This window comes from Ambystoma mexicanum, chromosome 5q (genome assembly GCF_040938575.1).
Source record: "Ambystoma mexicanum isolate Mex_15411 chromosome 5q, UKY_AmexF1_1, whole genome shotgun sequence".
NCBI lineage: Eukaryota > Metazoa > Chordata > Amphibia > Caudata > Ambystomatidae > Ambystoma > Ambystoma mexicanum.
The window spans coordinates 894,834,382-894,862,209 of NC_090933.1; the positions used below are offsets into that span (position 1 = coordinate 894,834,382).

The window sequence follows — 27,828 nt, forward strand, 5'->3', positions numbered from 1 at the left end:
AGTGTCTCCGTTTTCGTGCCATGCAATACAAGCTCCTCAATAGGCTTTACTATACACCACGCAGGACATCGGGGTTTGCTCGCTCTGAGGTGCACCTCTGCCCGCGCTGTAGGGCGGTGGATGCTGATGACTTGCATATGTTCTGGACCTGTCACAAATTGTCCGGTTTCTGGGACAGTGTCCTCCATACACTGAGTGCGGTAACTGAAACTGTAATTGATCCCGATCCTTTGGCGGTTCCGTTTGAGGTCTGGGGGTCTGACGAAACTAAGCGTTTGAAAAGGTTTTTGAATGTAAGCTGCATGATTGCCAAAAAATGTATACTTCAGAACTGGAAGCGCTCCTCCCCACCGGCCGCTCAGAAATGGCTGGGTATGCTCACATGGTCGCGGAACTGTGAGGAGGAATACCTGACAATGCTGCCTGCCCAATCTCGCCCCAGGAACATCTGGAGCGAATTTAATACATATCTCAACAATCAAAGTGAGAACACACCCGGTTCCGGCTTATCTCTGGTCTCTACCCACGCACCGTGATTTTTGCTGTGTATTTCTGTATTGTTGATGCTCTATATCCACTGTTGGAACTGTATTCTGTAACCATTACAATGTTTTATGCTATGCTTGCTTTAAATATTTTTATTTGTTGCCTTGACGTATGTCCCTTGTGAACCTCTGCCGACAAAAAAAAAAAACCTGGACATCAAATCTCAGCAAACTCCGAAAAAGGCTCACAGCCTAATCCACCTTGCTCTCCCCAACAACTCCTGATCATTACCATATACAAACAAATTAAAGATAAACCTACACATCAAACCACGTTTATGGACCCTCTCACCAGAATCCATTATATTTTTCCATCTCTGCCCACCCCCACAACTAAAATGTGAGTTTGTTTAATGAAGCTTATGCCAAAACTACTTTACAAAAAACGGGATGCACGAGAAAAATGTTGCATCGCTTAGGGTTTTGCTGTAAACTAGCAAAGATAGGTTGCAGTGTACTGTTCAATCCACATATCCAGCCTTTTGAAAAGGGGGATAAGTTATGTCCCCCTTAAAGAGGTAGGTTTGTTTGATATGTAATTTCTGTCCTCTTCAGACAAGTGCCTAGGTGGTAGAAGAGAACTGCGGTGGGTTGAAGCTTTAGAAAATGACACCAAATCAACCATTATCTAGAACCGATGTAGGATATGGACCAATTGTCATTGCCACAAATAATGACATGCTATGAACTTATTGCCAAATAGTTATCACTGGAAACCATTGTTGATACTTCACAATAGGCCGTTATATCTTAGAAGGATTGAGTCTTCTTCAAGGCCAGACCTATTGCTGAAGCAAGTAAGGTCATGATCAAAAATGTGTCCATCAATGCCGTAAATAAAGCAGTTCTGAGATGAGCAGGCTGAACCTTCTCATTTGAAGAGGATCCCAGATTGAACCCCATCAAAACAATGACAGGTTCTAATGATAGGAGAATGCCTCCACTGCACAACTGCACCAATAGGATTAAAGATGAACTTACTGTAGATGGTGTGCTGTCAAAGTGCACAGCAGGTTGATAAACGCTCTGGGTGCAGGATCTTGTATGATCTCTTTAAGGGTGAGGCAGGGATTCAGAAGGGAGTGTGGCCGAGCTATAGGCTATACACATCCTAGTTATTGCTCGGAAGTCAAATCTTGAGTGACAAGTGTACATTAATGAAAGAATGGGGAGGTGGGGGAGGGGGTTGAGAAGAAGAGATGGACTTTCACCAACAGGATTATGCTTGCTCCAACAACAAAATAATTAACAAGTGCTTGAAATGAAACATTTGTCTTCTAGAAATCAGGATAACATTGGAGAAAAGTGAATTGGTAGAGCCCTTATGCTCGAGTGGATTACAGCTAAACATATGGATAAACAAATAGCACAGTGGAATTTAGCATTTACCACAGTCTTAATCAAATCTATCAGTAGTAAATGACCATCAGTAAAAGTATGCGAACAAGGTCTTCTGCTTAAACAACTTTGTCCTGAAAGTCTGGATGGGAATTAAAATCTGCATAGTTTTTCCCAAAGAAAACCCAGCGGCCTAGACGCAGACCCAACACCAAGTGATGCATTGTCTTTTAATGTACTGAGATGTTGAAAGCGAGATTTGCTTTCTCAACTGAATTCCTGTCACTATTACGCCAGGTTTATAACCTTTATAGACAGAAAATCTATTTTACTGGAGAGGTGGGTGGAGCTTTTTAGGTAACCCTCTACGATCGGAGCAACGGACTGCAGGATGCGTTATAAGGTGGCATTGGTCACCATTATCCAGGTTACCTATTCTTGTAAAAATTACTATTTGTCTAAAAGTTTCACTTTGCATATACAATTTACCACCCCCCAGCTGTCATTTATCGAAATAAAACAGGGTTTATTTAATTCAGACTAACAAAGACAAAGCCTGAAATCAGCTTATGAAAGGTCGATTGTATTGCTTAAGTTTCTGGACTAACTGATATAACCAATCCAACAATCCAAACAGTTTGTTTATTTGAGAGGTTCTTCTAGGTGTACTGATCAGACATTAATAACGTTAGCGGTGATACCTTTTAACAAAACGTGTGTTTCTGAAGGGCGTTCAAGCTGAAATGCTCAACTCATGTGAAATGAAAAGAAACTTAGGCGTACACCAACCCCACCAGTTTACACATCTCTGTTACAATGGAATTATATCAATTTTCTACTAAAACTGTGAGGTAAAGGGGCGCAAATGCAATCTTCTCAACTTTACTTAAAAAGCACTTCCAAGTGCTGTACGTTCTACAGTATAATACTACAGATTGGATCTGAAACACTATGTATGGAAGAAATTCCATGGCAGTATCAATGTGTGATGAAATGACTACTGCTTTGCAGGAGTAAAGGAGTAACGGGGAGGAGTAGTGGCTAAAACACCTTCTCAGTCCCACATTACTATCATACCAGCAGCAATCCCAAAAATAAAGATGAACCACAGAGCCCAACAGGTACATCTTCGCCTCTTGTGATAGCACATGCCAAGGGCAGAGTATAATCTTCAGGAGGGTTGTGGGCTGATAACAGTACCCAAACAACGCACATGTAATAGCCCAAAATAAATGAAATGCCCAATCAAGGTTCTATAAAAAATATATAGACTTCTAAGCAAACAAAAATGCAAACAGCTAATCAGAAGCCACTAAGAAAACCCTCTGCAAAAGAACGCACACACATGTGAAAGGGCACTATGGATAGTTAGTGCTGGAGTGTTTAGGTGCAAGATTGGCATAACTTCATTGTTCAAAGATAGGTCCATATAAACAAGTTATAGAAGGTGAGCTTAAAAGTCTCTATAGTGCCAAAAGAGTACCAGGGGGGAAAGTCATCTGCACAGCACTGTATGTACTTGTCTTTGGGGCTCAGTGCTGCGCCAGGATTTTTCGCCATCAAAGTCTGGGTGCTTCCACCACCGGGCCAGTGTACAGTCTAGGAGCGGCAGCTTTTAGGATGCAATGCTGTTCAGCAGCAGCAGCAACGGCTTGTGGAACAAAGACGCTGGGGGTGGAAGACAATGTTAGGGTGACGGCGCAAGAACCCTCAGCGACCTCCGAGAAGTAGAGACTGGGCTTCAACTGGCTTAACACAGTGTCTGGGTCCTCCGGCATCGGCTTGGAGCTCGAAGAAGCTAGTGACTATGCGGTGGTATCGAGTTAGAAGAATCTGCAGGTCTCGGCTGTGACGAAGGCAAAGTTTCAGGTTTGAGCGCAACTTGGGAGCTGCAGAAGTGGTTGGGCGTAGAGGTCCGAGAGTATTGGGCGGTTCCTGTGCAGCATCTTAAATGGCATTGAAGGTTCTCAAACTGGCATCAGCGCAGTTAGGAGATGCAGGGAGAGCCATTGGTGGTTCTGCAGTTGCTGGGAGACCAACTCCAGGGGGCTAGAAGAGAAGGCAAGTCCTTCTGCACTCCAGTGATTTTGGCTTGCAATGACAGAGGACCCTTCACCTCCAGTGAATAGGCATCTGGTTCCAATGTAGTCAGTATAGAAGCATAGTCCAACAGCAATCACCCCACCCACTGTTCCCGGGGGGAGATGAGGGACAGTTCTCTCCTGCTTAGGTTGCCTTCCGTCTTCACCTTCCAGACAGAAGACTTTGGGATAGACTGTATCCCTAAACAAAGATCAAGATGAATAATTCTTTTCCATGTTGAATTCCAGAAATGAATCTACTAATTAGGGGTCTCCTCCCCTTTTAAAGGCAAAATGTAACAAGGGATGGATGCAAAGCAAGCCTGTGGCAAGGGGTCAGATTTAGGTGATTGTAACAAGTGCTCTTTGGTTTGTGACCTCACACCCAGAGTACCGAGCCTGCAGGAAATGGGGTGAGGGGGTACATGAAAAGAAAGAAAGCCCTAATGGAACCAAATATGGAGGGAGCCTTCCCTTCAGCCACCTCATGGCTAGCTTTAGATTTACCTGCCACTAGACTGACATATGTAGCTAATGTAACAAGTCGGGCTGAGGTATGTTTAATCAGGTTTTTAAAGGGGCACAAGTGTACGTGTAAAAGGCAGCAGGCTAGTTCACGGTTTCCCACTTGGTTATTTTCTGCGCTAATCTGTGGATTTAGTCTTAAACCACAAGTTCACAGAAGTGACCATCGTAACACGTCCTACACTAAATGTGCAACACCGTATAGATTATGCAACACAACAGTTGATACAAATAGTACGCGTTTTGCCTTGCCACATAAAACTGACATTCACAGAATCTTAATACATTTAAGAACATGCTTACCAAGCTTGTTGAACCCTGCTGCATTGTAATACCATTTGCAAAGGCCCTCAAACAATCGGCTGGATGCAGCAACTGCAAAAGTAAAATGCTTCCTTTTAAATATGTTCACAATATTAACACTTATAAAAGGTGTCATGTAGAAAATGGCAGATTAGTCATAGTATCAAAGTGCTCACTGACATCAGTTCAGCATACATCACCACCAGTTTTACTAATCCCTCCAGAAAATTCACATTACAAAAAAAAAAAAATCGTAAAAAAGCTAGCTAATACATAGTTTGGATGTAATATAGTGTTCTAGAAGGCGTTAACAATTTCAAAAACCACACAATCCATGACATCTATCGAGTGATAATCGGAATGAGGCCAGGGTGCACATTTTGCACTCGTTACTAGCCATTGGCTAGCAATATTTGACTCTTGGCAAGTCAAAAGCTGTATGCATATGTACAATTGGGGTGGTGAGTGATTTATTGCTGGCTGCAGTTTGCAACTAGAATGTTTCCTCCCCGATATATTGTCAGAAAAAACGTATGGCAGGACATACCATTACAGTTTATTTCAGATGAGTTTCAGTACAGTAGATCACGGCCCTTCAATCTCTTGACAAATTAATCGCTATCAGTTATGTAATAACTAGCTGGACCCAACTTCTGATTTGAGATCGGCCTGCACATGAAATATTAACAGACCGTACTGTTCAAAAAAAGAATCGAAAAATCCATGTACTTCAAAACCTATTTTGTGACACAAGAGCGACTTCAAATTTCTAACTACTCATAGACGAATTGTTAAATGTAGGAAGGGGTGGTGAGATGATGTGGCCCAGCCACAGAAGATAGCCTTGTTAATAGACCTTAGTTACTCTTACACACAAGAGGAACACTCATAGCAACCATACCACTGGCGCAAATCTACTGGTGTTGGGGGTTGGGGCGCAAAACTAGCTCAAGTATATATCAGGAATGTTTTCTACCACTAATCATGCAACTTTTTGAAAATTAATTTTGGATGTTAATCACTCAATACCAACAGAGCCAATTGATAAAACTAAAAGACAATGTATAGGTTGAAACAAACCTCTATAATGGAGAAAAACGATGTGAACAGATTGAACTGAGAAGTACAATCCCTTATTTAGATAACGGATGGTTTGTAAAAAAATGTTGCTTTGCATAGGACTGTGTGGAACAATAAACACAAAGCCACCAAAAAGCGGCATAAACTTTTAAAAGTGTTGCGATAAAGGAATGTTAGTGCTCAATTGAGCTGAAGCCATTTTCTTTTTTAAACTCGACAATTACAAAAACAAGTTTCACTGTTTGACAACATTCAATACACAGTTGTATTACATTTAAAAACGTTAAGGTTGCTACATAAGAAGAGTTCAATTCTACAAAGTAGAAAGTTGTATCAATAGGGTTTAACCAATCATTAAACACTTAAAAAACATTATTGGAACCTTAACTCGCCTCTTATTTTGTATTGGAGTTGATATGGTTTCATTTGTAGACTGCAGTTTTACTTACTCGTTTGTACCTCGGCTGTCAATGTAATTGTTGTGCATGTCTAGTACAAATATGGTAGTAAAGAGGATGTTTTTGTTATTTAATTAAGGAGTATTTTACAACTATTGTTTCATTTGTAATGTGTGAATAGTATGAGATTAGAGAGTGATCTGGTGGTATACTATTAAGAGTTCTACCTTTCCTTCCTGCTCAAACATCAGAGTCAAAAATGGCACAAATTCTGCTCCTCCTCAGTCACCATGAAATGCGGAGTCCTGCAAGGGTTCGGGCTCTACTTTTAAATTTAAAATCTATACAGGACATTTCATGAATATTGAAATCTACATCTGCGAGACATGCAGATGCTCCTGTGTGTTAATGACCCTCAAGACGATCTTCTTATCCTCTGGCTTTGCCAGGGTCCAATTCCTAGACGACTGAAAGCAAATTAAAAACACGTTTCTAAGATGGAGGGGTTATTATTAGGCCAACTATCACACTTGAAAACAAACCCCACAAGCCCCCCCACCCCAAACCCAATGTTCACAGCCAGATTCTCCCCTCTCCAAAAAAAATAAAAAAATAATAATAATAAAGAAAAGCGCACACAAAACAAATACCACTAACAATTGAGCTTTGGTAACCAGACATGAGTTTCACTTGACTTGTCAGATGAATGCCAAGCAGTTTTCTGACAAATCTGTTGCTTCGGCGAGTGCTACCATTTATGCTATTTGGCATCACCTAGAGGTGGGGTGCCCAATTCTAAATGGCACCATGCTAACACCCTATATTCAGGATTACCAACATATCAAAACCAACATATTCAAAGCATCCAGAATACTTGTATTGATCGGATATTTGGCCTATGGTAAATTGACTCAATCAGCCCCCTCAAAGATTCTTGCACTGGGTTGTAGTGAATGCTTACGTTATACTTTTAAGTTATAAAACAGACTGGCTCCTCCTTTCCGTCTCATCAAAAGCCTTGCATACCTTCAAAATCCTTCCTATCCTCAAGCTTTTTTTGCTTTCTCAGCAACGTTTCTAATCCAAAAATGACAGAAGATTCTCAGTTAAGGTTCCCATGCTTTGGAACTCCCAATAGAGATTTGGCGTATTCCTAAACTCATGACCTTTCGAAAAGACAATATCTTTGGTTCTCATAATTGGGCACTTTCGCTGTGTGATGCTTGGTTTCACAAAGCACCTAGAAGCAATTCAGATCGACCAAGGCACTTTATAAAGCAACCCTTTAACTCAAATGTGTATTTTTTAGAAAGCACTGTATGCATGAATTATATTTTGTTTATGTTGTAAAGATATGCATAAGTGCAGATGTGCCTATTAGACTTATAATTTTTGAGGTTTCAAGAAAGGTAGTTTTAATTTAGGTTTAGAGTTCAATAATCACAAGTGAAACCTTAACATTGGCCTTCCCAACATTTGTAGACCGATTTTATGGGAGTAGTACTGTGCACTTTTCCCACCCTCACCAAAAGTATTAGATTTTGCATGCGAGTTAAACTCGTGACACACCAAACAAGTGTCTGTTTTGTCCATCCTACCCTAGCGGTGAATCTAGAGTCTGATGATCTGTCGTTCAGCATTTCAGGATGACGGCTATGTGCGCGCCGAAAATCAAAGTTGACAATTTACAGACATGCGGGTCAAAAGTATGTTTTTAAAGCATCTTCAATAATCGCTGCGTAATCATTTTGGGAATGAAATCAATGAAACTTTACCAGATTTCAGAGCCATCAAACTAAGGAATTGTGGTTAAGGCAGAAAAAGAAGAGAAAATGCCCACAATATCATGTAATTTAACACGCTGAGCACTATCCTGGGGGTGGGGGCTGTTGGTGTCTCCCCGGTTGATCATTCATCATACTGGCCATATGCCATATTGTGTACAAGCAACCCATTACTGTAGGCATGCACTGCAATGACTGGAGCCCTGCAACAACCCTGGAACTTGACTGCTTCACACCAGACACATACACGCAGTCACTTAACATTAACAGTTCCAAGACTGCAGGGGGGGAGGTGGGGAAATCCATGGCCGCAGTTGTACAGCATCTTCAAACAAGGCGGGATCCTGTGGGGGCAGGAGACACATTGCTACCAGAAACCAGTGGCAATCGCGGCCAAGCAGCACACCAGGACAGCGTATATGGTTAAACCCTGGGAACAGTTAGTTTATGTACCATAGCTCAGAACAAGGCTAACTGGCTCAGACTTGACTGATGTGCACTTGCAACAGTAGCTTCAGCAGCTTTATCCAACAAAGGCAACGTGAGGGATTATTCCACGCTATGGAGAGGAAGGAGCCCAGGGGCCACTGTGGCGTGCCCCAGACAGCTTACATTTAAAATCCAGTGTAGCCCCTTTCTATTCACCTATTTTCAGTTGCCTCCCCAACTATGATATCCAATTCAGTTATGAGTAAGTTGCATGGTATCGCACTGAGTGTGTAGGGCGAATTTAGTATTGCAATACCAACTTCAGGATTCAGATACGGTTGGTCATTTTCTACAGTGCTAAGTCTGGCATCTTTTAGTTTGTCTAGTGTCTGAAAGACAAATTTAACCAATGGGATACTGCTCCTGTAGTGACTGCCAGAAGCCATGGCCGACGTTCCTGACCTTTGTTAGCCGTTATCATTAGACCTTTACATTGTCGTTGCTGCTCAAAGCTAAAATTGCCTTGTACTGTTACTCCATACTCTTTCTGAGTCTGTGTTCATGAGTATTCAAAATCTCTGAACTGAACCTTTCCAGAGAGATTTCCTAAAAACATGCATATCATTTGGTTCAATATAAAATTGAATAGCCCAATTCAAAAGGTGTAGGGAGGGGAGATCATTTTTATGCTTCATCCGCTCTCTTAGTGAGACCCCCAGCACTTTATGCTCGAGTTCTGGCCCTTTTTCCTTTATATCCTGAATGAGTGGAGCCTTTTTCCACTCATTCATTCGAATGGGCTCTACCTTTTTGTTCTGTGTTCTACGGAGTTTACTTTCCTCCACATCTCTTAAGGCATCTGTATTTGACTTTTACAGCACACAGCTCCTTATGGGCAGTGTTGCTGGGAACCCTTTGGGTTCTCCTTTGAGATTTTCATTATCCTTAATTTCTACTGTTCTTAAGGATAGAGAGATACGTTGCACCTCTCCTAAAACTTCAAATTCTGAAATAGTAGCACACCACCTTATGGGGAGTGCCAAGAGGATACTTCATATCCCCCTTCCTCTGCTCCTGTGACTTGTTAGTCATAGACAACCTAGTTATGGCTAGTGGAAGTGGACATGTCCTACTCACTACTGTGCTATTTTTTTTACCTCCATCAGTTTTCACAGTCCCTGTGCACAATAGGGTGACCCAAGTACTATCTTGGTGGGTCCTTTCTTTTTCACCATTTCTAGCGCGGTTGTTCTTCGTTAGCCCTACCACCATTCTGGGAGGGGAGGTGTGTGTGTATTTTGCCTTTTTGGCGGGAACCCTTGGCTCCAGTTTGTCTGGGCAGGCAGGCAGGAAGTAGGGTGGGGGGGGGGGGAAGAGTTTCTCACTCCCCTGCCCGAGTGCCTGAATGGAACCAGCTCCCACTTGGGGTCTGGCTGTCCTGATTGGACAGCCACCTGCCCCTTTCTGAAAACTGCTAAGCAATTGCAGAGGATTGCATGCTGAAACAGAATAATAATGTGAGGTTCCTGAGGTGAAAGGCAAGTCGAACACTGGAAACTGAAGTAACCCAAGAAGCCAACCAGAGTCACCTGCAGACCCTTTACAACACTGAAGCAATCACTGAGGTCCAGACCCCGTTGGCTATTAGACAGAGGAACTCCGAATAGAACGACTCCTTCCCTTTGGCTGGTGGGACCAACCAGCCCTGAGACAAATTACAATCTGAGTCGTCTCCCGAGGTGCTGTGCTGTTCCAGAGCTGCAGACCACGATTACCAGGATACCTCAGACCGAATCGTAGTGCATCGTCTTGCCTAAGCCAAATCTGTCCAAGTACTTGCTGAGCTCCAGAGGAACAATACGACTCTTCCAAGTCCCCTCACCAGAGCGCCAAAACCGCAGACGGACCAGAGAAGCCAATTAAATCTGTGTCAGAGGTCCTCCCTAGCGACTGCTGCTGAGCGATGCCATCCATTGTCCTGCCTTTCGTCACTAGACCCAGTAATCTGGAGGTTGGGTCCAGCGCTGCCACATCGAGGAGAATCCAGCAGCAAACATTTCTTCAAACTTAAGGTACTGTGGGGAGAAAAGGTAGTGCTTACCTTCATCCAAGAAGTCGCTCCAGAGCATTTGAGTGCACACAGAGGTGTCCACACTTAAACCTGACCTAAGCTGCTGCTTGTGTCCTTTAAGAGTCCTCTAACAGGCTCTCCACCGTCAAGTTATTCTTCTTGTAAAGTAGCCACAGCAACATTTGCTGTTCATCTACTTCGTAAGACCTGGAGCCCTCTCCGAACTGCCTTTTAGCTAGGGTTGTGATGGTCATGATGTTCCACAACCATAAATTGCAAGGGTTTTGTGGCGTAAATCTTTTCAACTTCGTTTTTTTATTACTCTTCTTGTAGACCCATCTCTCTGATAAATGTTTATATGAAAGTGGTTATCAGAATATTGGACACCAGTTTAGAGAGGGCACTTCATTCTCTTCTATACACGGGCCCGGTGGGGTGTGTGTCAGGCCAGCCAGGAGCAGACATCCTCAGGAAGACTATAAACCTAGTCTATGTCAAAAGGAACCGGCCAGCTGTCCTGGCGATACTTTCCCTGGATGCTGAAAAGCTGTTTGACCGGGTTAGCTGGAGGTCAGGTCATTATGGGAGTCTTATGGAAATGTGGGTTTTGGCCTAATCTGTTGAGTAAGGGGGTTATATTCCAAACCAAATCTGGCAGTAAGAGCCAATAGAAACCCTTGAGGGGCTTTATTTGCTACATAAAGAAAAGTATCAATGCTGAATGCTATCCCCACTTTTACTTGCAAAGGCCACTGAGCCATTGGCAGAGGGTAAACAATGTGGCAGGATATGGGGCTTTTGCGATACAGATTAGAATTTAGGATCGATTGCAGAGGACATCCTCCCTACTTTCCTCTCTTAAGGAAAATATTTGATGGAGATCTTGGGAAGTTGTGGTAATATGGTAATATTTCTAGGAACAAAAGGGAATAGTGACAAATCTCAAATCCTACCTCTGGGTCCAAGAGCTGAGGATATAGCAGCCAAGTTAGACACTTCCCTTTACAAATTTGTAAATTTAAACTGGAGGTATCCGAGTATATGGTTGGGGATGGATTGGATCAACTTTAGCCCATTGCACCACTCTTCAACATCAGAGCTGCAGAGGGGGGGAAGTTTGCCCTGCTGGGATGGCTGGGTAGGCTGAATCAACCTGCTATTTTTTGTTTATAATGCTGCCAGCGATGGTCCCTAGATTGACCCTCGTTCTCTGGGAGGATAAGAGGCCCATGACCCCAAATGAGCGTTTGGTTCTCGCAGGTGATTTGGAGTGTTAAGGTTTCCAGATGCAAATGGCCATCTCTTGGACGAGCAATGATCATTTGAGACCAAGAGTACAACAAAATTGGTGCATTTGGAAAATTATTGGCCGACTATGGTAACAGTGGGAGAATTGCGTGGGGGGGTGAGGGGGGCATGTTTTGCCATTCTTAAGCAGGTATTGGAACATCAGGTGCTCTGTGGGATACATGGATGAATAAAGGGATGGAGGGCAATCTTATCATGTGACCTGTTCCCTTGAGCCGTTTCCAAGTCATACCCCTCCCCCCAAAGAGTCTGTATCAGTCATCAATAGGTGTATTCGGGGAATGTCAGGAGCCTTAAGGTCGAGATGGAAAAAGACAGCCGGTTTGGCATTTCGAAAAAGCTATAGTCCATCGTATATAAAAAATAATATTGTTTTCAAATCAGTTCATTTTAAGGTCCATGGCATTAAGTGATGCACATAAGATAGTTGTCCCCAGATAAGATAGTCTAAAATCTACCAAGGATTAGAAACAATTGGTGTAGGGATTGGGGGAGAAAAGGCTCCTTCCTTCATATTTGGTGATTTTGTAGCTATGCCCAAGTCTATTTGTCAACAGAGCTCTTGTGGCTAGAATACGAGAATGGTCCATGGACCCCTTATTGATCTCGTGAGGTCTGCCCCCAAAAAGGCGAGGGTGCTAGAAGTCTACCGCACATGACTCATTGCCTGCTCTTAGCAGCAACAGCATTACCTCAAAACTAAGACTCTCGATTACGGTAGGTTAAAGAACTGTACTGGATGGTTACATGAGGAGTTGCAGGACATTAACATAGAATGGTTTCCTTTTTGGTGCTTATATGGAGAACAAGCAAACGAAGGAGATGGAAGATAAGCAGAGTGATCTCTAGTACACTCCCCATCAGTGTCCCGAGAAGTTAGGGATTCCCCTAAAGTATTATGTAGAATGGAATTACTATTGATAAAGTGTAGTTATCTGGTCAGAGGGGGTAAGGGGTGGTAAGGGAGAAGAGAGACAGATCTACTGAAGGATGGAGTCGGGTAATTATTAAAAGGGTTGAGCGGATTGAAGTATAAAGACAGGATTTGAAATTACGATTCAATGAGCAGGGGCTAAAACCAGCTCCTAGGTGCCAGGCATTGCCCAGTAGGCAGGAGCTACCACTAGAGAACCAGGAATGAGTACAAAGAGCACTGCAAATTGAGATGCATACTCCATTGTATTCCAGTTGTAAATCCGCCAACCATTTTTACTGTTAACACCACTAGGTCCAGCAGATTTACTGTGGGATTGCAAGTGGTGGTACAGTTTTAGTCTCCGTAGGACTCCATGGGAATTACTACCAGCGGTAATTCTGCCAATTTGTTGGCGGTAAGGTGGCAGATTCCCCTCTAGCTTTTTGCTGGAGGAAAATCGTCCACCGCACCGCCAAACATGTAGTACGGCGGTGTGGTAACAGAATTACCAACCATTTTTCACTGCATCACTGTACTTGGAGGCCCTTCAACCTTTTGTCCATTATGTAAGATTCATGTATCTAAATGCCTCCCAATTCTTTTTATTTGTATTCTCGAGCAATTTCGATCTCTGCATAAAGATGTTTGATTGGAATGACTGGATGGTTATAACAGAATTGTAAATTACAGGGTTATTTGTTGTACTCAGAGGGTGCAGTTTGATACACCCGTTTCTTCTTGGTGAAGTGTTTATGCGTGCCTTGTAGCTTTCTTTTTAGGAAAAAATTTTTTTAGACTATGCTAAAAACGACATCACGTTGATGTGAGTTTATGTGCAGTGTATGTGGTTGATGCCACCAAAAGTTCTTTTTTTACGTTAATTTGTATTAACTACATGACATGAGTTTTATCATTGTGAGATTGGAACGATATACTAGAGGGTTCTGTGGGGTTCATGCACTGTGCATAAAAAAATAAATAAATAAAAAAAAACATATCAACTGGATGTAAATCGTGTATAGGAGGAGGCCGGCCATTGATGTGGAGAGTAGCTGACAGCACTCGGATGGTCTGAAGTTATTTGAAAAAGAAAGTCCATGTTAAAAGGCTCACAGCTTTGTGTGTTAAACGCAAACGAACTAAGCGAATTCAAATGAAGGCCCCACAATATTGAATCTTATATCAGCAGAGTTTTTACAGTAAGGTTCAATTATAGAGTCACAGTAGTCACTTGCATGGCAGGATCTGATTCTAGTGAACCCCTTTCTGTGCATTTCCGTCAGAACTATTGGATCGCTGTGGACCAGAGAGATTATGGCATTTGAATTGAGCACAATTTACCCCTACACTGGCTCAACCTAGTTTGGTGGAGTTCTGATCAAAGCTGCATCTCCTACGCCTCTGACAGCTACTCTGGCTCGCACCAATCCATACATCCTAGCCACCAGCCTTCTAAGATCCTCCTTCTGATAGGTGCAGGCCAATTATGGCATGTTCATACTTTTACGTAGGTGGAATAAACTATGGGCTTCATTTATCGAGCCGCCACGCCTACCAAACTGAGCCTTTCCTGTCCAGCTGCCCTGCATTTTGCTAATGCTATATCAAACAGCTATCTAATCCACTACTGCAGTGTTCGCTATTGAGGGGAGCTCAGAGCTATTTGGCTCCTGCTTGTAGCCTGGTTACTCTGCCAGCAACCAGGAGCTACTTTTGGTCCCCCCAGACCAACTGATGCAGAACAAGCACCCCCATGTGAATTTGTGTTTGGGACAACCTAGAAACACATATGGACACATCTATACAACATTTAAAGCATAAGGTGTCAAAGGACAAAAATGAGATTTTCGCATCTTATGTGGACGTCCGATTCGCAGAACGCTATGCACTAGCTGCTTGTCCCATCACAGTAGCTCCTGATCACCGGTTAATGGTGGACATCGAGGAGCTACTTTTAGCTCCCGCTTTTTCGATCCCTGCTGCCCACAATGCTTGATCAAAATATTAAAATATTTCCCACTAGGGGGTATTCTCCGGGGACTTCTATGGGGAGGGAAACAACCTCGCATAGCCCTCAAAACACTGCAAAGCTATGTAAGGGATTTCAATCAGGCACACACCCAGGTCTCGCCCAGCAATGTAGTGCGTAATGAAACCCTTATTTATTTTTGTCTACAAGGTCAATATTCTAAATGATATACCACTCATATCACACCCGTCTCAAAATAACCCCAAGGTCACACTGAACTAGGAATCGGGCTACTTTGCATAGCGTTTAGGTTACTATTTCCCCCTTCAAAGTAATGAAGTACAAAAGGAGCAAACCTACACAAATGTGAGTAACCAGCAGGTATTCAGGGATGAAAGACAAGGTCTGGAGTTTATAGGCAATCTTCTCTCCCCAACCAAGAGAGAAAACCATTTTGGGCAAATGGACTCTTAAATGACAGGTGAAAAATGGCATTGTGAAATACTGCAAAAATGCTGAAATGGATAGAAATTCAAGGAAAGCAACACTAGACAGGTCCTAACACACATGAGCTATAATATAAACAACAGTACACACTTTAGATCAGAACAGGATGGAAAAAGCACTTAAAAATGGGCAAGAGACACATGTAACTGACAAAAGTTGCAAATTTGCCGCAAATTTTCACTATGCGATATTGGAGAAAAATGGGGTCAAATACACTGTTCCGCGGTTCTTAGTTGTGGATGTAGCTAAGGGTCTTAGGTATCAGTGATTTGAAATTGCGTTTCTATCTTTAAAACTGAAGAAGTTATAGAGGTTTTAGTAAGAGGCGTTTTTGCAAAATAGGCGCCAAAATGGAAACAGAAAATCGATTTTAAAAATGACAGATGGGTTTTCTTATACTATATTAAGGACTATGAAAACAGAGGATGCCACACATGAAACACAACCAGTCCGAGATGGATACTCGATTTCTGGGATTTTCTTTAGTTATTCAAAATCACTAGGGAGTTATGGTTTTGAAAAGTGAGACAATCAGCGCAAGAAGGATTCTAACAATACCATGGTTCTGAATTAAAAAGGGGATGGGTTGAGATAGGGATAATACAATGCAAATATACTACGGCTCACTGTTCCTATTAATACTTACAGAAGAAGTTATTTTGGACCATCAGCTCTGGTCATTGTATTGGATCAGGTCTACCGACAGCAGGGCACCTCTAGCAGGATTGGATCAGCAGGGCGGTTCTGGTCAATTTTGGACTGCACCTCCGACTGGATTTGGATGGGCCCTTCTGGTCGCTGGACACGGCATATTACAGGATACAAGCTTCAGCGGGCAAGCCTTAATGGTAACAAGCCAAGCTGAATCAGAATTATTCTTTTAAGTTTTGGATGTTTGAAATTGTGTCAAGCTAACAAAAGTTTCAGTAATGCTAAAGTCTGGATTCTGCAAAGAAATCTGGATCTTTCAAGAATTCTGGAATCAGCTACAAGATGAAGAATTCTGGAATGAGGTGCTGCGCGTACATCAGGTTGAGTTCTGGAAGCAGTTGTGTAGTGAAACTCCTATATTTATCCATTACAAAGTTTATGGCGTGGGCAGAACTTCAAAACACGCCCCCATGGTTGTGAGTGGCTACAGGCATGTACTTTGTCCTGGTGGCGGTCTGAACAGAGCTGTCATCTTATGATAGGATTTAGGAACTCCCAAATGGATTTTTAACATTATGTACCCTAATAAAATTGGACATATTTTATATTTGATGTGTCTACGTTCACTTCCCATCTTTGTGTGAGCTGTTTTGGTCATTCTACAGATTTGTATCAATTTTAACTAGAACGGTTTGGATTAATCATTTCTAATTCGGTACATCTCTGGGCGCTGATCAGTGGATCATGTACATACAATTTTAGGTTTGCAACATTGATAGTTTTGCCACAATCGGAGGTTTTTCATAACTTTGGTTCCACCGAGTTTCCTCAATGTCTTCAAATCACAATTAGTTTAACATCTACCAAGTTTCAGATTTATGCCTCTTTAGGTTGCTTAGAGTTCTAAACTTTAATCAAAGTTAAGGATTTAACATCAAAGATCTCCTTTGTAACCTCCCCTTTTCAGGCAGCAGCTGTCCAGTCCTTTGAAGTTCACTGAGAAGCCTCCTCCACATCCTGCCCCTCCTTGCAGTGGTCAATGCTCAGCCTGTCCTTTGTTCTTTGGTCAGCTAGAAGACGAACGTGGCCCCATTGTGTTGCTTGTTGTCATTATGCAGGAACCATTAGGCAGCCATTAGCATTCCTGTTTTCAAGGGAGTGTCAAGCGGAGATGTCAGATTTCCCAGGCCAAGCTGTCAAATCAGAATTAAATAGTGGATTGGCTCCAGACTGGGCTCCTTGAAATTAAAGTCTTTTCACATATAAAACATAAGCACATTTTATAAGGGATTTAAACATTTTAAAAGAATTAGCCCTTCACAAACATGCTTTAAATAGTGGATTTTGCAATTTCTTCCAGAAAAAGAAACACCTTTAAATGGGTTTGACAGCTAATTTCCTTAAGCAGCTGCCAGGCAGGGAGGCCTGGATTCCTCTGACTGCCTGGAGAATCCATGATTTCATCACTCTCCTTTCCATAATTCTCTGGGAAAATGACAGAATCTTTAAGGGCATTTTCAGATTTTGCCCTTCTGTTTCAGGTGACAGGAGCGATTCCTGTTCTTACACAAACTTTGTGTGTGGGGCAGGATGTGCAGCTCTTTTGGTGGTTTATGACCTCTGCGCATTCTTGCAGATTTGACGGGCACAGGGGGTATTGCCACCATTTTTGGCAGTTTTCTTTCCCCATTGCCAAAGGGGTGAAGTGTGGCGCATTGGCATGGATAAATATACTCCACAGCTATGTCTGGGAAGGGGGGGGGAATCATACTACACCGTCTCTGTACTTACTAGGGCATCACAACTAAGAGTGATCAACAACTGGCTTCACGGCGACCCGGGGCTCCCATACATATGAGACTAGGAATATGGGAACAAACACACCCCTACAAGTATTATTAAAAAAACAAAAGCAGATGACAGATATGCCCAGGATGACAACACGTCTGCCAAACCTGGTTAGAGGCTCACCACCACATTGGATGGGGCTGGAGACCAACCCCTATGGAACAACATGCACATTACTGAAGTCCTGAAAATGGGTCACTTTGCAAGGTGGGAAGTAAATGGGATTCGCACCCTCACTGACGTGGTACACGATGGGCACCTTTAGTCATTCAAGGCCCTGCAGGAAAAAGGTGCACTGCCCGCTAGGAACACTACAGAAACCTACAATTAACACAGGCCATTGGCGTGCAGTTCCCCGTGTTGGCTGAGGTCCCAAAGTGCTCCCCCTTAGAAGCCAACATTCTTAATGCTAAAATCCAGACGAAGGTCACATCAGGTACCGCTTTCGGGCCCAGGAATTATCCCGGCTCTGTGAAAAATGGGAGAGGGAGGTGGGCCTGTTGGAATCGGAGGAATGGGCAGGGGCACTAATGGTCCCTTGAGAAATAGGAATGGATACCAGGCTCTGCCTAATGCAGTATTTTATACTGTATCAGCCCTACCACTTCCGCGCAGCGATGGCAAGGTGAAGGGGTGGCAGACAACGGAGACCGAGTAGGGTAGAGGGTACCTTCTTCCACATGTTGTGGAGCTGAGATATAGTACTGGACTTCAGGCGGAAATTTACCCGCAGGATCTCGGCTGTACTGGGGGTCCTCAGTTCCGCAGGACCCAAAGTTAGTGCTACTGGCAATCTGGGGGGAATGGACTTCACCAAACATGAAAAGACATTCTTATGTGTGGCACTGGGAATAGACTCACCCCTGCTACATGGGGCTCTCGATAAACTGAGCGTTAGCCGCTGGGTTAATGAAATGGACAGATGCGCATCCATGGAGAAACGCATCTATAATGCCAGGGGCTGCAGTGGGAAGTATCAGAAGGTCTGAGGGAAACAGTCAGGAACTGTGTAACATTCAAAACTGAAGCGACCTGGGCAGCGCTGAACCCACTGTGTCCTGACACGCAATGGCCTGGGACACTCACCCCCCTCCCCCCGCTAACTAGAGTCATGCGCACATAGATGTATTACTGTCTCATAACCACCGACAGCTGTACCTATGTAATACAACCTTTGTTCCGTTTTGTTCTCTTTTCTCACTGGTTCATATTGTAAAACGAACAGATATAAAACGTAATTTTCTTAAACCGGTGTTGTGCCCACTTTCTCCATTTCCGTTTGGTGAAGGGCAGCGTGTGTGAGGTCGGGGGGAGTGTGAATATAGTTTACACTCACTACTGTTCCCCCTTAATTTCCTCTCTCAGGAGCGGGTTACCTATTCAAACAGGCGAACCGAACCTACCACATTCTAAACCATGGTTGATAGGTAACCGAGCTCAACGCACAAGGTGTTATTTATGTGCATCAAAACATGTATCCTGTGTTCACACTCATAGCCAACTGGTAATTTTCAAAAAAAGCCTAAACAACTGTATTTATATCAAAGTGTGATAAACAAAAGTCGATAAATACAACATTATCGCAGAAGAAGCAAAACAGACAGGGAAACGTTATTCGAGCATCACCCCAGTCAGCTATAAATTCACCGGCTCAGCCGTTCTCGCTGTAGCCTATGGTTTGTAATCAGCAACCATTGAGTATCAAGTTTGCGAATCCCCTCAAATATTCCCCATCACCTACAAATCACCGAAAATGAATCATTTACTTATTACTAAGCATAAAACAATGTCGACACTGGCATTTCAGCCTATCAATATTCGAGGGTACACCTATGCCTCGTGTCTCAGAGAAAGATTTTCACAGAACAGGGGAAGCAAAAGTATTGCACACGTGTCTTGAAGAATGTTTGATATTACTTTGCTCTTCATTAAATAACAGAATTCCTGATTATTGTGTGTCAACAGTGCTTGCCGAGCAGAATAAACTCTTGAATAAAAACCACGACGGTACTCTTAGTCACAGCGAAGAACCTGGAACTTAAAAAGGAAATCAAGCACTACACCAGCCTTGACAATTCGTGTTTAAAACACACTGCTCGGTCAATAACTCATATTGTTCAGGAGGTCAAACGGGCTTTGATCAGACTAGTCCCGCAATCATGTTCCCTCGCCCTCGGGATGAGAAGGTCACTCAGGGAAGGACAGAGAGAGCACCGGATGCCAGTCCCTGTGCGGCTCCCCTTCACAGGACTAAAACCGCGCACAACCACATTACCAGCACACTACAAATCAATAACCTCTGCTTAAACACCGTGATAAAGACAACGTGACCGCCACTCACCAGGTGCCCGGGATGCCATGTTCACTAGAGGTCCCACAGCTCTGCTAGCTCGGCTCGGAGTCGGACGACTACGAAAGCTGTAAGGTTTCGTACGTGGTAGGTAAGTGACAACACCACGTTAGTGATGTCACAGGACGAGAGTCTATGAAAGAACTAGAACGTTGTCACTGGAGTTTGTGGCCGCCATCTTAAAAGGGGTGTGCGTTTCAGGAGCCGGCAAATTATACCACCCGCATTGGAAAAATCATTATTTTACAGGGAGAAAAAATGTGTCACAATACCGATATTTATCCCCATGAACAACTTGTTTTCATCACGCGATAGACTACCTAACAGCGAAGCAATCAGTGTGATTCTGTAAACAGAGCAAAATACTCAAACGCATTGACAAGGCAGATAATGTTGGCTGATGTCTTGGCACATATCCGCGTGTGGTACTCGCATAGCTTTTTCCATGCATCGCAATCGTGTGCAGCGGTACTAGAATCTTTTTGACACGATACTCAAATTCCTATAAATTGTCCATTGACCCAACAAGCGCTTAAGGTTCCAGCCTTATGCCACGTTAGGTTTTGTACAATCTTTTTGACACGCGTTGTCATGATATTCTGCGGTTCATACACTATAACCAGCAACTGACAGCTCCCCTAACGTTTGAAAATATTTTATTGAGTTTTACAAAAGAACAACTAACCTTTCATCATAAATCCTGTTTCCCTGGCCCAGACTACAACAAGAGATTAAGTAAAACCAGGTGAAATGGAATAGAGATGGACAGCTCAGCTGGTTCAGAAGGGGCATACAGTACATACATGCCAACCATCCCGATTAAGGCGGAAGACTCCAAATTCTGTAGTGAAAAATATAGCTATTTTTCACATTCTCCCGCCTAAAACTGTAGCCCCAATGCATTCCGATACATGCCAACATTCAGACACAGCTGGGAGGGAGATTTGCAAAGGGAAATTGGGAGACCAACATTTCCCCATAGGAATGCATTTGGGCTACTGCTATTTCAGGCGGGAGACAGTGAAAAATAGCCCGATTTTTCGTGAGTCTCCCGCCTAAATCGGGAGGGTTGGCATGTATGCATTCCTTGGGGAAAATGTATGTTTCCCAATTTCCCTGACGAAATTTCCCCCCAGGTGCTTCGTTTCGGGAATGTTGGCATGTATGCATACATGCCAACCTTTTGCTGCAGCTTGGAAGGAGCTTTTGTTACAGAAATCCTCAGAATTAAATTTTCGGTTTGGATTGAATACTGATTCTCCATACTAACTGTGGCGCTGCCCCTTTAAGGGACGCACACACAGCGGCATGACGTTGCACGCCGCTGCATGCATTATAAATAAAGGGGGTATTCCCGGCCACGGCAGTGCGACCGGGAAGCCCGAGCAGAGCAGACGTGTCCGTGTCAGTCTGTTGGTGCTTGGGTCTTACGGGCATCGCGAGTGGGGGTCACCACAGACTCCCAACAGTGGCAACGAGGTTGGTGTAATGCATGGGCCCGGCGGTGAAAGTTGCTTCAATTTTTCTTCCTGAAACGGAGATCTTTGAAGATTTTTGGTTCACGCCGTAGCCCATGCAGAAACTACGCGGCAGGTGGCCATCTTGGATTTCGGGCCGTGAACACTCACAGAGCTCCGGTTCGGTCTGTGAGAGGCATCCAGGCCCAATTTTTGGAAAAACTGATTGCAGGCAGTTATACCTGCACACCTATGCCCAGGTTTTGGATTTCTGGGCTTCCTACGTCGAGTGAAGGCGAGGTGAAGGGGTAAGATGACTAGGCCTGCTTAACCCAAAACCTCCCTGGCTCAATTTTTGGGACATCCGTGCCTGATTACAGTACTGCTGCAGCTGAGGACTTCCATCTTCATCGTTCTCTTCATCATCATACCTGTGGGTGTGGAGTTCTGCCACTCATCATCATCATCATCACCACCAGGTTTGGACTTGTGTTGCCTGTGTGTGTCAGGACTGGTGGCAAGTGGTTCCCAGGAGGGGACTGAACTGTGGTGGTGGGAGTGAGTTACGGCCCCAGAAAGCCACGCTCTATCCCATGAATGTGCCTGGTGACCAGGACGGTGGGCAGCCTGCAGACCTGCAGCAGCCTCAAGTGCAGCCTCAACCTCAAGCGCAGCCTCAAGCCCCGCAGTTGCTTCAAGCTCCACCAGGGGTGCAACCAGTTGTGCAACAGCCCCCTCCAGCCATTGCACAAATGCAGGCCCTGGCGGCCCTGCAGCCCATCCCAGAGTTTGATGTCTCAGGCCCACCATCCAGCCTGGGGCCCAGATGTAAAAGGGGGTGGACCATCTAGATATGTACTTTAGAGCAACAATGGAAACAGACGATGACAGCAAGCTTGTCACCATGCTGTATGCGGCTGGACCTGCAGTTCAGGACATTTTTGAGTCACTCCACACAGCTGACGGCACCTACGCAGCTGCAAAGACTGCTCTTCAGGCTCATTTTCTGCCCCTCGCCAATGCCGACTATGAGAGGTTCGTGATGTTGTCGGCTCAGCAGAAGGAGGAGGAGACGTTGGATACCTTTTATGGCCGCCTCAAACGCCTTTCTATTGCATGTGCATGGGGTGACGCTGATGACATGATCCGGACCATGCTCATTCAGGCATGCTCATTTGGTAAACTGAGACGGCAGGTGTTGAGAGAACCAGGTATCACGCTTGCTCGCATTCTCGAGCTGGGACGCTGCCATGAGGTGTCCGAAGCCCAGGCGTCCAGGATGGAGGCTGGCTCACGCCCGGTGAAAACTGAGGAGGTATGTGCCATGTGGCGGGGTAGCAGAGGTGTCAGAAGACCTGGATCTGGCCTCCGTGACAGGGGCGGAAGAGCCGGTGAGTCATGCCAGAAGTGTTGGTATGACTTACCACACCCCGTTGAGTGTCCTGTGGCTAGAAGAACTTGCGGAAGATATGGTCTTGCGGATCACTATTACCAGGTGGGTAAGGCAGCTCTGCCTGTGATGGTGCCATACCCCTGGTGCGGTCTGGGTTCCTCCGGAAAAATCGGCCCCCAAATGTGGCCCAGGGCGAGGAGTGTGCCCCAGCGGAAGAGGAAGAAGAGGAGGAGGAAGAGAACATCTTCTTCGTGTCGAGGGTGGGGGGTCCTCAAATCAAAGAACAGACGCCAGCCGAGGTGTGTAGTGGAGGTTAACAAGTCACTGGTCCCAGTACTCGTAGACACGGGTGCCTCGGTCAATGTGATGCCCTGTGGACATTATGATGCTATGGACACGCCTCCCAGGTTGGTCAGCCCGAAGGCCCTATTTTGGGCTCAGAACCCATCCCACTGGACGGTGCCTTTGTAGCGAAAGTGGAACATGATGGCTCGCAAATCACTGCCCGCTTCTGCGTCACACCAGTGAGCACGGATACTCTCTTGAGTTGCGCTGCAGCAGAGGCCCTCGGCATTGTCAGCTTTGCCTACTTTGTATATCTCGAAGACAACAATGATCTCCTGGACAAATATTCCACTCTGTTCCATGGAATCGGACAAATGACTGGTGACCCGGTGAGGCTTCACATCGACGAATCGGTGCAGCCCATAGCCCTGAAACATCAGAGGGTGCCTTTTCATCTTCGGAAGCAGGTGGGCAAAGAGTTGGACAATCTCGTGAACTTAGACATCATCGAGAAGGTGGAGGGTCTGACTCCGTGGGTGTCCCCAATCGTTTTGGCAAGAAAGCCTAAGCAGCCTGACTTCGTCCGCATATGTGTCGACATGAGGCTACCCAACAAGGCCATCAAGCAGAAGAGACATCTTTCCCCGACCATCGACGACATCATTGCGGAGGTGCAGGGTGCTCGGTTTTTCTCCAAACTGGACCTCCGGGCCGGCTACCATCAGTTCGTCCTACACCCGGAGTCGAGATATATAACCATGTTCACCACCCACCGTGGACTCTACCTCTACAAGAGACTCAGTTTTGGCGTGTCATCGGTGGCTGAGGTGTTTCAGAACATCATCCAAGGCGCCCTCGCTGACCTGGAGGGTGTCTTAAACATTAGCGATGATATCCTAGTGTTTGCCAGAACTGAGGTGGATCACCTGTGCAAGCTGGCAAGGACTTTTGAAAGGCTACAATCGCTCGGCCTCATGCTCCACAGGGAGAAATGTGAATTCCTGCGCCCATCCATTGAATTCTTGGGTTTTGTCTTCAAGGAGGGAGGGGTGTTGCCAGATCCAAGAAAGGTTCAGGACATTAAGAAGGCCCAACCACCTGAGTCGGTTTCTGATGTGAGGAGTTTTCTTGGCATGGTAACTTACTGTGGACGCTTCATTCAGAACCTGGCCTCAAGATCTGAGCCCCTGAGGGCCCTTACAAAGAAGGAAACCACCTGGCAGTGGGGCCCCCTCAAGCAGGCGGCTTTTGACGATATCAAGAGCGCACTCATGGCTGAAGATACCATGGCGTTCTTTGACCCCACCCTGCCCTCAGAAATCATTGTTGATGCCAGCCCGTTTGGCCTGGGGGTCTTGTTAACACAAGTCGATCGGGATGGCGGTGTCCACACGGTGGCTTACCCCAGCAAAGCGCTGTCCAACACCGAACAGCGTTACTCACAAATCGAACGTGAGGCACCGGATGTGCTATGGGGCTGCCGGCACTTCCGACTCTATGTCCTGGGCCGCCCAGTGACTGTCGTAATGGACCACAAGCCCCTCCTTCCCATTCTAGCGGGGTCCTCATCCAAACCACCGGCGAGGATAGAGCGATGGATGCTTGCCCTCCTGGAATACGGGGTGACTCTCGTATATCGGCCAGGGGTGAACAATGCAGCAGAGTATCTGTCCAGGCATCCAGGCGTGACCAGGGGGAGGAACAGGACACGTGCCGAGGAGGCGGACGAACACGTTTGCATGGTGATGGAGGCGGCTAACCCCAATGCCATGCCACTCGAAGATCTGGAGGCAGCGGGTGACGAGTGCTTCCAAATCTTGAAACACACCATGCAACAGGGGTCATGGAAGACGGTGCTGGAGTCCCTGGCCGGGCACACACAAGATGCCAAGATAGGGCTGGAGCAACTGTGGAGGGTGCGGGAGGAGTTGTCATTCTCCGCTTCCAGTCTTCTGCTGAGAGGCAACCGAATAGGCGTGCCCCAATCTAAGATCAAGGAAGTGATCACTCAGGCCCACCATGGACACCAAGGCGCCGCAAAGACCAAGGCCCGGCTGCGCCTCAAGGTGTGGTTCCCGGAGTTGGAGCGGAAGGTCGACGACTTTGTGGCTGCCTGTGTCTGGTGTCAGGCGGTGTCCCCTCTGCAGAGAGAGCCGGCGATTGAGGCCATGCCCAGGGGCACGAGGGAAGTGGTAGATGCAGACTTTGGGTCCACCACGCTGGGCACCCACTTCCTAGTCATCGTGGATGAGTACTCTCGATATCCAGAGGTAGAGTTCGTAGACTCGGTGGCCTTTGAGCATGTAGTGGTGGCCGTCAAGAAATTGTTTGCTGCCCACGGATTCCCCCACACCCTGTGCTCTGACAACGGGGCGCCATTCCAGAGCGAGCGGTTCTCGGAGCTGAAGGGTGGGTATGGGGTACAACACAGGAAGATCACCCCACTCTGGCTGCAGGCGAATGGAGAGGCCGAGAGATTGATGAGGACACTAAACAAGACTTTCAGGATAGCCCAGGGCCAGGGACAGTGCTTGCAGCGGGCCCTTTACCAGTTCTTGCGTGTGTATCGTACTACCCCCATTCGTCCACAGGAGTGGCGCCGGTTGAAGCCCTGTTCAAACGATGCCCCCGAGGGCTGCTGCCAGAGGTGGGGGAGAAGGAGCCCGGGGTCGTTGATGATCAGCAGGTGGAGATGGATCGCCGGCTGCGGACCAAACAGGAGAATGCCAGGAGAGGACTCCGCCCGCAGCGACTGGAGCCGGGAGATGAGGTGCTTATTAGGAACAGACACCCCCATGGAATGCTCTCTCTCCCCTACGAACCTGAGCCGTCAAGGGGTCCATGGAGACGGCCTCGGACGGGCGGTCGGCCGTCACCCGGAATGTGAGCTTCTTTAAGAAGCTAGGGGACCCCAGAACTGAGCCTCCCCTCGAACCAGACCCTATGGAAGTGCCTGACAATGGGGGATGCCAACCCTCCATGCCCGTGTCCCCAGCCCGCGTCCCCTGCCCGGGGAGAGCCACCGGATGGACTACCGCTTACCTCAACGAGTAGGTGTTGGGACATGTTTCATGAGTGGCCTGTAGGCCTATAATGTTATGTATGGGGATCCCGGGTGGCTGTGAATAAAGGGTTGTGTGGGGATTTGATGTTTATGGTGAAATGTTAGGTTGAAATGTCACATCCAAAAACTCGGCAGCTAACTAGTCCCATCACAGTCACTTTCGACATGTCTCAGCAACAAGCTGACCTGCTAGAGCTAGCCAACTCCACGAAAATAAAACATACAAACAAACCTCCAATACTGCCCAGGAACAAGATGGCGGTTCCCCTGTGAGCTCTGAAGAGGCTCCCAAATGAATCCTGAAAATTGTATGCAATCCGGTGTGTAAAACAACCCCAAGTAGTGGGCTAGCATCACGATTCCCCAGTGGTGGCAACAAGAGAATGGCAGCGATGTAGGAAACCACCCCGAGCCCAGCAGACGACAGCGGCAGGGAGCAGGCCCGACGATCGCCGCAGACCCGCTAACTGCACAAAATCGAAGGAAGGCTGCTTCACAGCTGAGGGCGGCAGTGGGGCGAGTGGGCCGGTGACATCTGGGAAAGCAGACCCCAAAGAGAGAAGCTCGGCGACCCCCATGTGTCATTGAACAACCAACACGCAGCAAACGCCAGGTGAGCAGAGGGGGGCCCCTCGCTTCCACCCCGGTCGCAGCAAAATCATGAAATTGAACAAGTTCCTGCTCCGTCACCCGGGCCAGGAGTGAGTTGCCTGGGAACCCGCGCAGCCCCCTCCCGTGCATATCGAGACCCTGTGGAGCTGGACTGTTGTGGAACATTGGGGGAATAGACAGTAGAGGCGGTGAGAGAGAAGCGCCCGGATCCCTGGCCCTAGGTAACACCTGGGCCGCCACTGAGGGATCTTCGAGGACACACGCAGGTGTAACCAAGAACGAGGGGAGCTGAGACATCAGCGTTCACAAGACATCCATCAAAGCAGGTGAGCGGAGCCGCCGTGTCGGGCCCGAACTCCCCCCATGCCCCCTACCGACCCGACGGTGGAACAGAGGACCAAGTCATCGGACCAAGTAATACCAGCAGTACGGTCCACCCCCTCCGGAACCAAGGTTACCGCTCTGGGTTATTCGCTTCGCACCCCGACGCCATTGGAGAACGCACTACCGAATGCGGCGTATATAAACTCCTTCAGCAACAGACAATCACACGGCCCACCGCCCCCCGATAATGATCAGGAATCACAATACTCATACTACTACCTTCATTGAACAAATAAAGAAGCGGCAGTGCTCACCAAAACTCACCAGACAGCATGACCGCCCAGGCCCCAGAGAGAACTAGCTTTGCACGCAGAGTGAAGCTTCTGCCCTTCCCGAGGAGAAACCACGGAGGAACGCCGCCCTGCCACCAGTACTGCCCAAGTCCAGCCGTTTTCCTACACAAACGGCGGCTCCTCTGCGATCAACTGATAGCGCAGAACAGACTCTTGAGGGCGCACCATTTGTAAAACCTGGGTCCCGAACAAACCTTGCTCTCAGATATACCGCAGGAATGGCAGACCACGCCACAG

The 27,828-nt window shown here is 46.1% G+C and overlaps 1 protein-coding gene across 1 annotated transcript in view; it reads right to left on the reverse strand.

The window, feature by feature from the left end:
• UQCRB (ubiquinol-cytochrome c reductase binding protein) overlaps positions 1-20,221 on the reverse strand; it is a 126,667-nt gene extending 106,446 nt beyond the window's left edge. The window contains exons 1-2 of the mRNA XM_069621397.1: positions 20,095-20,221; positions 4,793-4,864 (exon numbers count right to left, since the gene is read on the reverse strand). Of these exons, the coding sequence (XP_069477498.1) occupies positions 4,793-4,864; positions 20,095-20,113 (91 nt within the window). The 5' untranslated portion in view covers positions 20,114-20,221. The remainder of the gene's footprint in view (positions 1-4,792; positions 4,865-20,094) is intronic.
• Positions 20,222-27,828: the final 7,607 nt, after the last annotated feature.